The sequence below is a fragment of the Typopeltis vanoorti genome, chromosome 8 (genome assembly GCF_054136105.1).
Source record: "Typopeltis vanoorti isolate ZY-2024b chromosome 8, IOZ_Tvanoo_1.0, whole genome shotgun sequence".
Taxonomy (NCBI): domain Eukaryota; kingdom Metazoa; phylum Arthropoda; class Arachnida; order Uropygi; family Thelyphonidae; genus Typopeltis; species Typopeltis vanoorti.
Window position 1 is genome coordinate 11,489,401 of NC_143556.1, and position 14,337 is coordinate 11,503,737.

The window sequence follows — 14,337 nt, forward strand, 5'->3', positions numbered from 1 at the left end:
TTATTTTTAAGTAATTTTGAATTATAAACTATAATTTTATCGATAATAAACAATATTTTTTCATGTTTATTTATTTATTTTTTTAATTTTTACCATAATTTTGATATTTTATCCAAACACGTATACACTGTATTTACAGTGTGTATGTCTATTTCGAAAGTTGCAGCACCCCCCCCCCCACGATTTCAAGCCACGAGCCGCCACTGATTGTTTCAATTTAAATACTGTAAATACGATATTGATATTTGATATAAAGTATGACTTTAAATTAAAAATTAAATAATTTCTAATTTTAAATATTACTTTATATTCTATTATTAACAGAATACGAAGTAATTATCTGCCTAAACAGCCTTCTGATATAACTCGGAAAAGGATAGTTATTCCATACGTCTAAAGCGTTTCTTAAAGAAGTCCCTAATATTCTAAGAAAATGCTACCTTCCTCTTCTTTCCAGTTAAAAAGTTATATTCTTTTTGTCCTACTGTAGAGATGCAGTTTGTCTTTTGGAGGGTGTAGAGGCGATGTGTGTGGTCAAAAGGGTTGCTCAGCTAAAGCTGAACGTGAAGAACATTATGAAGTACACTTGTTTCTGCCAATTTACTATGTCAGGATTACGTGAACATGATATTAATACAGATTATCGTATTAAATGACAGGATATAATCCTTTAATCACAGTTCTCTTCAATGCGTGAGATTATTCACTGACGATCCCCATAAATATGTTTTCACATCAGTCAAATATCCGAAACATTTAAAATCGTTACTGAAGGTCCGACCGGCCTGTTTGGCCGAGTGGTCAGCGTGTTTGCTCTCTCTCCAGCCAAGAGGCTGCGGGTTCGAATCCCGCCGTGGGCATAGATGTTTGTGATTATCCTACAAACTTTGTGTGGAAAGGGAATCTGCGACCTTACCACTTATTCTCGCAGAAGACATCGTTGCCAAAACCATGTGAGGCACGGCAGTGACCATACGGCGTCTACGGACGGGAAATGTGAAAACTAAAGATCCTGCTTCTGCAATTAACAAAGAGAGTGCCCCTTTCAAATTTAAATGTGATTATTTAACCGATTCGAAGCTGTACGTTGTTTCAATTCAGTTATTTCTCAATCCCCCCACTATCTACTAATACCAATGCACACCATACGCTAACAGTCTTTCTTTCTGCGATTAACACAAACAAAAAGCATGATGATGATAGGTCCGTGTTATGATGGCCAGATCTTTATCATCATCACGTAAGATTCAATACTGTATGTGAAATTTCTCTCGTCCTCTGGCATCCAATGCCGATGTTCACCTTAGTCATAACCGCTTGAAGGTAAGCCTCCCCGACAAAACTGCTTGTCTTGTCGGAGAGGCTAACTATCCTCAACACCCTGTTGTTATATCCCGCTGGAGACGGTAGATCATGCATGGAACATTCGGATCTACTTCCTAGAAGACCCTGTTTATTCTCGCCGTCACTTGATGACTTGTAGTGTATCTATCGAACTTTACGATCCCATTGCCCTTTTGTCAACTTAACACCGCAGGTGGCCACCTAACGGCTTAACAATCGTTTCTGAAATACTCTCACCACCCCATCTATCATTTCTTTTGTGAAATGACGACCTTTCTTTACTATCACACACACACACACACACACACACACACACACACACACACACACACACACACACACACACACACACACACACACACCTGAACAGCGAAGCTGCCTTTCATATTAATCGCATGTAAATGGAAAATTATTTAAAAAGCTCCGCAGTTGCTTTGGCGAGATAACAAAAGGTCAATCGTTTGTGTCTTACCCGCAGAACTCTGGGTTTAGTAAATACAAACTGGCCTAACTGAACATGCCTACGATAAAAATAATTTAATTTAACGTAAGTTATCCATTCTTTTATTTGTAGAAGTAAGAATATCTAACATTTTGACCACTGAGTGTAGTTAACATTCGTTTACAACCAATTCGTTTACAAAGAGAAAATTATTAATTTCTGTAAATTATAACGCGCCGAATTGCTATTTCACAAGTAAAATGACTACATCCAGGTGGATACATGGCTGTGCATAAAAGAATACGCAGGACATAATACCAAAAGGGATATAAAAGGAAGGTTTATAACGTTTCGCGCATGTTTCTGCACGCAATGGACATTACGTTTATTTAATATTTAAAAGGACTTCTTAGGTGTATAAAATGTATACTTCCATATTCTCTTTCTGTAAATTAATAAAGAATTTAAAATAATGTAAAACTAATGCCAATTTTATGTAAATCTCAGTCCAGATAACTGAGAAATTAAAATTAAAAAAAATCTTCGAGAGAATATTTTAGAAATGGATTGAAAAACATTTAAAGCAAGTTTCTTATGAAGAAAAACACGTCGGCATTAGGAGAAAATGGGGGAGGGGGACCTCAACCAAGGGCGACTCGTGCATAGGCATTGCAGCACCCCCGATTTTTCTCGATACATAAATATATTTATTAATTTATTTATATTTACTTGTAATGTTTAATTTTATCATCAACAATCCTATACAATTCCTTATTTTGTATAAAAAATAACAAAAATCCCTCTTGTAGCACTTACGAGGGCGAAGGACGCTAGCGGCGCTGTGTTTACCACAATGTCATATTGCTACGCGCGCAAGCATATGCACCTCATAGTGAGATGCGAGCTATTAGCGTAATGCGGCACTGTCCGTCGCGCAGTTCCACTGTTGTTTATATGCAGTTTGCGCTAACAGTGTTCGTAGTGCTTCTCGTGTTTACTCCGTCTCTTTAAATATTTGGACATAGCAATTAAAGACATGACATTTGTTATAGTTTTTATTTTAGAACATTATTGGGGTTATGATAATGGATTTTATTTTGAAGTAATTTTTAATTATACCAAATTGTAAATTTTATCGATAATAAACAATATTTTTTCATGTTTAATTTTTTTTTTAATTTTTACCATCATTTTGATATTTTATCGAAACACGTGTACACTGTACTCACAGTGTGTATGTATATTTCGAAAGTTGCAGCACCCCTACGATTTCAAGCCACGAGCCACCACTGGTGTCAACAACAGATCTACTCAGGTCTCCGCTGAGCAGTCTTAAAAAAAAAAAAAAGCTCAAGGGGGAACTGTACAGCCATCATTAAAGCAGTTGTGATCTTCAGACCTGAACCATTAATGAGAGAGAAAGAAAGAGAGAGGAGTCACTGGAGGAGCGTTGTCCATGGAGAATTGAACTTATCAATGCAGAGTAGGATTAAATTATTATTTTTTTTTTCACACCTCCAGGGAGTCCAAAGACTCATCAAGGGAGAGCACCTGCTCTACAACGCTGTCTCCACCACTCAATCCACCGCAACTACCAACGCCATCTACCGCCGCCACTGGTATTTCCACAGACAATCACAAACATCCCTGCCCACGACAGGATACGAGCCCTCAGCCTTTTGACTGGAGAGTGGATACGCTAACCACTCGGCCAGCCAGGCCGCCATTATGTAAAATTATATATTATAATAATATTTAAAAATCCCATTTTTAACAAACTTTCATTAGTTATAATTTTGAATGATTTGCGGGAATCTTCAAGGGTTTTTAGTTTTAATATTCTTTTGATAGGAGCTGCCATAGAACGAGGTGTACAATGCATCCTAATTAAATTCTTTCTTTGCAGGTTTGATTATCCATCGTATCGAGCTATTCCGGTGGGAGCTTCTGAGGTCAGAAATAATCATGAGTTGCTTACAAGTGGGGCGAGTGAGCGAGAGTAGAAGTCATTCTTGTCGATGTCTAGTTTTTCGCTGAAACAATCTTCCGATATTAGCTACCAGGTGTAACCGTTTAACCTTCTCTGTGACGTCAAACGATTTCGAATGGCTGCTTGGAACAAACTGGAAGGTTATTTAGTGCTGAGGCCTGCAGGAGGTAAGTCTATGGAATAGGGAATCGCCATTATAAAAATTCTTATAATTCATCTGATGAGCTGAATAAATAAATAAAAAATAAATAAATAAATAAAATAAATAAATAAATAAATAAATAATAAATAAATAAAAAATAAATAAATAAAATAGAACTCTCAAAAAAATCACCTGTACAGAAAATTAATGATGTGCCCAATTTTGATTATAAAGAGAAAAGTTTCTCTCAGTCTATTACGCCAATAATAAAAGATGGGAGTAAATATCATAACTGCTATTTATGGAGATATTTGCATGACCTACTTTTTAACTTAAATTTTAATTATGCAATTGAAGTTTTAATTCGATGAAATGATATGGAAATTTTATACAAGCTTAGTCCAAAATTACACTAAGTCTCTGTCGCATATATTTAGCATTTCTGATGGTAAAAATGCGGATTGCACCATAAATCTGAAGTAGTCGTAGAGGGAAAGAGAAAAGAAGCAAATGAGATTTAATGTTTGCACAGAACATTGTCCAGTGGAAGAAGAAGAAAAAAAAAAACCTTTTACTGCGTCAAATTACATTGTTTGTCTTACTCTAAATCACATAAATCTTCTCTCTGATGGTATTCGCGTGCATCAGTGATTTTCACTTTACGTCTGCCCACTACCAAAAGAAGTTGTGGAAATTAAAGCGATATTTTATCGTCTGTTATGTCAGCAAAGATTTATAACAGCCCAGATTTGACTCGTTAATTATAAACAGGCTAAATGAAATCGTTTTGGTCGCTGACGAAACAGTAATGACGTCATCGGTGTGGGAACGCCTTCGCAAAGTACTTCAATCATGTCAGACGATTAATATGTAAATCTAAAAAAAAAAAAAAAAAAAAAATGGGTGGAAATAAATCAATCACAAATACAAATTTCGGTAAAGCGATAAAAGCACATTTTAACACACCAAGTTAGGACACCATTTTGTCATAATAAAATCAATCACGCATCACAATATTGAGTTTGCTTCATTGGTTTTACCAACCATAGCATAATCCTGCACTTCCAAGTAATGATATTCCACTAATAAGAAGTAATAATGATGATATCCAGATTATAAGCATCACGAAAATTAATAATAATAATAATAATAATAATAATAATAATAATAATAATAATAATAATAATAATAATAATAATAAGCTAACGCTTTTTTTTTCCTTATAGGGAGTAGGCGAGTCCTTTTAACCCTATTTAGCTTTTTTTTTTTTTTTATAGACTGTAGTAGCCACATTATTTCGGGCAGTAACACATCCTGTTAGGGTTAGGTACCAAGAGATGGCAGCACTTGTTGGCTGGTCTCTTCCTCGGTGGCCGCCTATAATTAGTGATGGACAAGCTATCTCTGATTGGAGATTGAACTGCCCACTCAGTCTTCACCACAAAAATTAAAAACAAATATTTTTTTAGAATCATTACAAACACGCGTAAAAAATAGCATGGACAGAAACGGAAAAACGATAAAAAAAGGTTGCAGCAGCATTTCTATATAATAAGGTTTTTATGATGTGTGTGTGTGTGTGTGTGTGTGTGTGTGTGTGTGTGTGTGTGTGTGTGTGTGTGTGTGTGTGTGTGTGTGTGTGTGTGTGTGTGTGTGTGTGTGTGTGTGTGTGTGTGTGTGTGTGTGATTCCCACATACGGTTGTATTAGCATAATGGCGATCTAAGGATTTTTATGTTTTTATTTAATATTTCATACTTTTTTCATTTTATTTTTGGTTTATGAACTATTGATCAAAATTGTCCCAACTGTGTTTATCCCAACAAAATTAATTATCCCAACTGCAAAGAATGATGCGGGTGATATGCATCGGCAAATAAATTCAATAAGTAGAGTCGGATAATTATTGTGGGTGACTTTATTATGGGATATACATTGAAAGGGACAAAGGTCATACGGACGAAAGGAAATGGAATTTATGCAGCTTCTGAGGAATGATTACTTAAGGCAGCATCTAATGGAAGGTGCAAGTGGATCGAGAGTGCTGGATCTTGTGATTACCTCTGAGGAGTTGTGTATAACTTTTATTTATTCGTGTGGGTTCCCTCCCCCGTCCCTCGACCGCGCCCCTTAGGGCTGGTTGAGCCATCCCAATGAGGGATTAAGTACTATATCATATGACTGTAGCCTGTGTGTTCACGGGCCGGTTTGCTTGCTTGCGGGATGAAAAACCTCCAATAAACTGGGGTTTATTTGAGGTTTTTCAACAGTAAAAACTGGGGGAGAACCCTGCTGTCCACGCCCAAGACTGGCTAACTTGGCTATGGCTGAGAAAGATCCTTAAGCTCCTCACGTCATCGACGAGAATCGAACCTACGACACTCCTTACCCGGGGATATGGTTGCGAAGCGCATACCCACTAGGCTAACCGCGCGGACTGTGTATAACTAAGATGGGTGTATTGTCACCAGTCGGTGAGAGCGATCATTCAGTTTTGATCTGGGAGGGGGCTAAGCATGTGGGCTTTTCAGTAAAGAAGGGTTTAATGTGGACTTACAAGGCTGGGAACTACTAGAAACTTAGGAAAAATTGCTTGAAATGATAGTATGGGAGGATATACTTCAGGAAAAAGATGTCAGTAGTGCGTGGGAAGTGGTAAAGTGGGTAAAGTGGTAAAGGTAGAAGTGTGTGCTAGCACATAGCATGTTTGGTATGCAGTTAGCTAGCTGTTCTTCCTTCGAACAGCTAGCTAACTGCATACCAAAAGTTCAGAGAATTTGTAAACTGGGAATGAGTTAAAAGGAAAGAGAAGCATGTGGAAGAGATTCATGGATTAGAGGCGACCAGCATGCCCATGAGCAGTATAAAACATAGGTCAGAGGAGTGACTCGTATGGTGAGAAAGGCAATTTATTTATTTATTTAGCGTATGGCTAACACATGAAAAGATACATTACGTATAAACATTTAGTATGTAATCTGTATTATATAGTATACATAGTATATTATGTATGTGTAGGTTGCTTATTCAATCAACTACACTTGTGTAGCGTGGTGAAGTCGGACAGGTTTCCATGGTATGCACGTTGAGCACATTCTACTGAGGTAGGACTAATTGTCTGGCACGATTGTCCCACGCACGTGCAACTGTGGATCACAGTTGCACGTGCGTGGGACAATCATGCCCCATTTGTGAAGATGATCTGCACATCTGCCATGATTGGTGCTGATTCTGTTAAGGACAGACCAAGTTTTCCGTGGTAGGTCCAAACTCGAAGGCATCTGGGTTGGGTCCACTTATTCATGGAAGATCCTCGTTGAAGTGTTACGCCAGGACTCTTCCCACTTTTCCTTCATGTTAAAACTTGTCTCCGCAAGATTTTTCGCTGCTAAGATTGGAGGGTGCCCTGACGTTATCCTATTTATTTCTAGGGATGTCTTCGCGGATTGGGAGATCTTGGGTGTCCATGATTTTGTTGCATTCATGTAGAAGAAAGTTGGATCTGCGGATGTGCGGAGGTGGGATGTTGCTTAGCACTGGGAGCCAGTAGGTCGAGGTTGATTTCACAGTTCCAGAAATAAGGCGCATAGCGGTGTTATGTTGAGCATCAACCAAGTACACATGGGCGTTGTCCAGCCACACGAGTGAGCAGTATTCAGCTGTAGAGTAAACGAGGCCAAGAGCAGTGCAGCGAAACGTTGCTGCTGAGGCACCCCAAGTTGCTCCGCAGAGTTTTAGCAGTATGTTGTTTCCTGTTTTTAGCTTGGATGCTGTGTTAATAAGATGTGGTTTAAAAGATAGAGTTCTATCCAAAGCTATTGTGATTGAAATAGGCCATCAGATTTGTTAGCTGGTTATTGTTCAAGTGGAAGCACGAAACTTCTGTTTTGCTAGGGTTTGGGCATAATCTCCGTTTGCAGAAGTACGCATCTAGGACTTCAAGGTCATTTGTTAGTATGTCTTCCATTGTAGCAAAGTTGGTGTGTCGAGATAAGATAGGAGAGGAGATTAACCGAACAAGCTAAGAGTAAACCCAAAGAGTTCTTTAAGTATGTCGCAAACCAAAGAGTGACCACAGTAGAATGATTTTGAAGAATGCAGACGATACGGAAGCTATCGAAGCAGACGAACTAGCTGAATCATTGAGTGATCATCATGATGATATTACAGTAATAGATGCTGGGGGTTAACGTGGAAGTAAGGATACAGGGAGTCGAGGTACGTTGGATTACGGAATCTGGATGTCAATACAGTTATCGTATTGGACGAGACATCCGCTCATGTATTACGAGAATGTGCTAGGGAATTGGTAGTCCCTTTAGATTCTTTAATCTCGTGTAGCGTCCCAAGGGAATGGAAAGAAGTCAAAATAGTTCAATTGTATAAAGAAATAGCTGACACAAGAGGCGGTAAAGATAACGGCGACTTCGCAAAGGCGTTTGAAAGGATACTGCATGGAATCCTGATCCATCAGATGGGTATGAATATGAAGCTGGTGTTGTGGATAAGAGAATGGTTGATGGCGAGATATCAGAGAAGAGTTTATGCAGGTGCATAATCCTGTAGAAGGCATGTGACTAGTGGCGTGCAGCAGGGTCCGCGCTTGTTTAATTTGTTCATTAACGATATAGGAAATGATCTGAGGGGAAATGTTCAGTTGTTTACCGATGATACAAAATTGGGAAGAGCAATACTCAATACAGATGATGTTGATATTTTACAAGATAATTTAAATAGACTAGCAGTGTGAATAAAGAAGAATGGATGTCAATTTAATCTGGAAAAGGATAAATTATGCATTTTGGAGTGAATAAATTACCACCTGTGTACCATATTGATGGAACTGTACTCCAAGAACTTGGTAAAGCCAGGGATTTGGGGATGTTCGTGGATATGCAGTTGAAATTCAGAGGGCACATTGCAAAAGTGGCTAAAACCGCTCATAGGATTGTCTGGTGAACACTTTGACACGCAGAGAGACAAGAAAGTTATTATTCTTCTTTATAAGGCTTTGATAAGGCCTCATCTGGATTATTACACGCAAATTTGGTCGCCTGGATTTCCTGGAGATATGGATGAGATAGAACGGATTCGGAGGCGAGCAACTAAGATGATATCAGGACTATGTAATGCTTTTACATAGTCCTGATTTGTGGGTTACAGAAGCTGGTTAGGTTGGGTTAATAGGGGAGATATGATAGAGACATATAAGTCGCTTAGGGGATTTATTGGCTTGATGTGGATGAAATATTTTAGTATGTTAATAATGTAAGGAAAACTGGAAGTCATCCATGGAAACTTAGTAAGAGTGTGGTTAGTATGGGAGTGAGGAATAGATTTTTTGCTAGGAAAGTTACGAATGATATAATGTAAATTTTATTGATCTCTAAAATATTTACATATATACATAATTATCTTGGACGACATTCCAACAAGTTATTTTACAGTTCAGCACTTGATTTTGCATATATGGTGCAGACTTGGAATATCTTCAAAAGCAGTAACCAATATTATAAATAACTTTGGAACTATTTGTCTAAGAAATATCCTGGATTACTCCTGGGAAGACCACATTCCCAACTCTACTACATTAGATGAAAATTAGCAAGATCCTCTAGTGAGCACTGTTCAAAGAAACCAAATAAAATGACTCGGCCACCAACTTAGACATCCACCCTCTGTACCCTTTGATGCGCTGGGCCTCTACGCCCCTACAGATCGAAAAAGAGGCAGACCCCGAACTCCATATTGCAAATACATCAGCAATATTCTCCCCGTTTCCCCCCAACTCTCTGCTCTGCATCAGCGATCCATCAGTTAGCATATGAGAGAGAAGCCTGGTTTTCCTTCACGTCATAACAACCTCCAATCTTAGTGTACACAGACTACTTATTTGTTTTGATTGGTTTCCTTATTTATAATTGTAAAATTATAAATAAATGATGATGATAATGAATATTGAAGACCTCTCATATGCTATCAATCACATACTGATTTCACACAACAATGGAGAGGCTGTACGTTGATACACGTGATTAATCATTCCGGTCTTTTCAATTTATAGATATTAACTACTGTTAGAAACCGTTAACTTTTTTTGGGCGATTTTTACTTATGTTAAACAACCTCCCGATGATGCCGAAACGCGAAACGCGTAGTGGAAATTTAAAAAACAAATGCATACGTGTTAAACCCTGATGGTTATCATCAAGCAATGTACTCGTAGTGAATAACATAATTTATTTTTTTATGTACTATGCCCAATCAAATTCCTTAGAGATATGGGGAGCAACCATTTTCGGATTCATCAAACTTTTCCATGGCTTTTGTCAAAGATTTTTAACATGAACGAGATCTCCTTTGCTAGATAGTAGAGAAATCGGTAAAATAAATTAGGTTTATTAGTTTTAGAGATTTCAAGGAAGTGTAAAAGTTGAGGGTCAATACTTTCGAAAGAACTTAAGTGAGGGAGTAAAATTGGATGGTAATTAGATTTATATAGTTTTCCTTTTTTTCTCTCTAATCACATTAACACAGATTCCTTTCTTCTGTCTCTTATTGCATGCCAATGTGACAGGTCTGCGTGTGGGGAAGTGATTAGGCGAAAAAAAAAGGAGTCTGTTAAGGATTGAAGGAAACAGTATGAAGAAGACTATTCTAGGAATGTAGGAAGAGGATGGGAGGTTTATTCGGTGAGTCTAGAAAAGAACTGAAACTGCATGTTGGCCAGCAACCACCGTGTTCGTGTATGATTAGGGAGAAGCGGAGAAATAGTGGAGAACTTACAGCCATGGAAATGCTTATAGAAAAGATATAATGCAGAAAGAGATCGTCTGTGGAAAAGCGATTGGAATAAGACAGGATTGTGTTTTGACATTAGAATTTACTGTCCCTTCACCCCACTTGAAAATGATTAGAAGAACAACGTTTGAGGTATTGCTCATCTTGAAGCTTGTATCTTCTGAGTACTACAAGGTTTTATGAGTGATAAAGAGGAATGCGATCGAAATAATGAGAGAAGGCATTCGGGTATAGGAGAAAGGGTAGGTTAAAGTACAGAAACGTAGAGTACTCTATCAATTACGGAAAAATCAAAAATAGAAAGATGAAAGGGGTACCATCCACCATGACGCGTATTGAATGATCAAAAAAGGAAGTTGCGATCCACTCACAAAGGGTAAGCGAGAGTCCATAAGATGGCAGTTTCGTGATAAGGTCAAGATGTCAGACTCGATGGAATGCCTTGAAAATATGAAGACGATCGACTTTCTCCAAGTACTTCCGTCGCCATTGCTCAAAGATTGAAAGAGTTAGCGAAGATTATGCCGTAGAATGAGAATGCAGAAATCTACATTAATGATCACTCAATAATCGATGGGTCTCTAAGTAGCGAAGAACAAACAAAAAAAAAAATTATGACATATCAAAGCTGAAGCACAAACCTTCAGAACAGCAGAAATTCCTTGAGACCAAGAGACGTCTTCGTGGTAAGTTTGGAGAAGAATTCTGATCTCTTCATGTTGAAAATCGAAGAAGCATTGAATTTGGAATGACAGAAGCAATCAGCCAAAATGGTCTATGCATGAATTAGAAAAAATCCAGACTGGCGTTTTCTTTGAGTAATAGTGCAATGGAACCATCCCGTTCAAAAGAAGTGGAGACGTAGTCCGACAAAAGTTGTATTCAATACCTTTGTACTGAACTTCGCCTTGTTTTTCCCAAACGAAATAAGCGAGGAAGTTTAGCCATCACTGACTTTTGAATAAAACTGTACGAAATAAAGTAACCAATGAGATCAGGAAAACTGTAATGCGAAAGGCATTCCTAATAAAGTGGATACTCAGTGTACATGAAAGCAAATTAATTGAAATATAATAAACTTCTTTTCGTATGCTCTATTGATTTAACTACAGCATTTCATAGAATACAGTAATAACCAAATTAAAATGCAGAAAAATGCAAAAACAAATGTCAGACGCAATTAATATTGTATACACAAATAACAGATCTCTAACAAGTACATAATAAGGACAAACTGAAGAAATTAAAATAACCGACAGAATTAGAAAAGATGAGTCGTTAATTCTCACTTTGTTTAATTTAGCGATTACTAGCCAGTGGGAACAAATGATCTAAAACTCTGGTTATTTAAAATACTAAGGAAGACTTCTTGGCACATATTAACTTCTAAGTCCAGAGTTTAAAAGGTTGTTTTTTTTAACAGTAATGAATCCAAGGTCAGAGCAATGACAGATGGATTCTAAGTAAAACCAGGCGATGAATCTAACTTCATGATATAAACAATTCTATATCATGAAAACGTGTCATTGCTAAGCCAAAACTCAGAAATCCTCACAATATGCTGCTTAATTGACCTACATGAACTTCGGGAATTGCTATATAAACAGGCAACACCATTCAAGTTAAAGCATAATACCCATTTACTCCTATGCTATGCGAATCCCCCTTATTACTATTGGGAATATCCTTATAATCTGCTTCCAGTTGGATGCCATAAACACCAAAGCAAAGTTGGGGAAACTTTACGGTAAGAAGTGGTTGATGCTTGACACAATAAAATGACTTTGAAATATGAAGAGCGACTGAGTGAGTTTCTTCAAACTTTAGCATGGGCTGTGTCCAAAGGGGAATTTAGTTAACGAGGAAATCTGTAGAAAGAGAGCGGCAAAATCCATGATGGTAATCGCGAATAAATTGGTGAGCTAATTAATCGGCGAGTCTCCAATTGAAGGTAGCCATTAATGACCTTCTTTATTGCTTTCGAGGTTAATGAAGTGAAGGCAATCGGACGACAGTTTGATGACTCACTTTTATCTCCTTGTTTTTAGGGACGGACCGAGGAAAAGTAATCCTACGCTGTTTGGTACATGCCACACAAGTATAACAGCGCATGTGCAAGCCGAGCATTAATTCTGAAGCAGAAGTGCTTAGCATAGCTAAAAGGACATTGTCTGGTGTCGAAGACCGATTAGTATTAATACTACTGAGGATTTGCTGATTCGCTGCTGAAAAAATACTAGATGTAGCATGCTATGTGCAGCTCGCGGTGTGGTACAAGATGACTTCCCTTCGCACATTACCTGCTTTGGTTGTTATCACGATGTCCTTTGGTGAGAAAGACCTGCTTTCATTCGAATTTCGTCTGAGATGTGAGATAGTCGGTCTCATATGAAGGGAGGACTTCCCCTCTAGGAAATGGTTTTTTCATCTCCAACAACAGATAAACCGACCACAAGAACGCATGCAATATACAGACATAGTTCTGCACATCGGCCCATGACCTTGTTTGCTTTGGGTGTAAATTTCTCGAGTACAAAGCTCGATTTCCACTTGAACAGAAGACAATCTATTTCGCTCTTACGAACTCATAGCAGATTATCTAAATGTGTAGACGGATTTGTGTCATGATAGTAAGGATAATCATCTGACTGTAAGCTGGTGAATTTATCTAACAGTATCCTGAGAATAGATTTAATTTAAGTTGACGATAAAGGTATAGCCAGAGTTTGCTGCATTCGGCTGAACCGAGCATTGCTGAAGTTCATTTTTTAAGGTGAGGATAGAATATAAATAACTGCCTAACAGACAGTTTGTCTTCTTGAAAGTCAGCTAAGTGCACATCATGGTATAAATATGGATTTGGATAATTCCTAGAGATAACTCCTTGCCACGCTAGATGAACCAGAGTCTTAGGGTGATAGGCAGATTAATAAAAATGATAAATTACTTATACAAAATACTAGTGGATGGATAATTGGTGCGTCTTTTATTCCTTCTGAAGCTAGCTGTACTTGAGTATATTGGAATAAGAAACAAAAGTCAAAAGGGAACTACTTTTCGCGAATATACTTCTGCACACTCAGAGAGACATCGCTGAACATGAAATAATTATGAAGTTGAAAACGATAAGCATTCGTCGCAAAAGAAGAAGGCATACTTGGCGAAACCTGATTAGCTTTCTGATTTTTATTGTTTTCTAAGATGGAGTATTTCGATGGAGAAAATCACTAGTGTAGGCATTGAAGCTAACAGCAAATACTCTTGAAGTGGTCAAGAATTTTCAACTAGGAAGGCCAAAAATATTCATGAGGCACTCGAGTTTAAGCCAACACACACACACATAAAAAAAGCCTCGAACCCTTGTGATATTACTTGTGGAAATAGTACGCTCTCTGTAGCGGATTAGTGCATCCACCCCAAAAGAGTAAAACTGCATCTTCAACCGCTAATCCCCTGAGATTACTCGGCGTCTGACGGACATTGTGTTCCGTAATGAGAGCTTTCCTCTACACTCTGACACGGAGGTTAATGTAACCCTTTCATTAGCAACAGCTCACCTGCCATCATGCTTTTCAAGTAAGAAGTATGTCTGAAGGAAGAGCACTCGTTAATTAGAATT

At 37.9% G+C, this 14,337-nt stretch overlaps 1 protein-coding gene across 4 annotated transcripts in view; it reads left to right on the plus strand.

Annotated features, from left to right (window-relative positions):
* The window catches only part of LOC150103732 (uncharacterized), a 408,898-nt gene that overhangs the window by 67,912 nt on the left and 326,649 nt on the right, over positions 1–14,337 (plus strand). For all 4 annotated transcript variants that reach the window (XM_090397132.1, XM_090397134.1, XM_090397136.1 and 1 more), the window contains exon 2: positions 3,693–3,943. In XM_090397132.1, coding sequence (XP_090253258.1) covers positions 3,892–3,943 — 52 coding nt within the window. In that variant the 5' untranslated portion in view covers positions 3,693–3,891. The remainder of the gene's footprint in view (positions 1–3,692; positions 3,944–14,337) is intronic.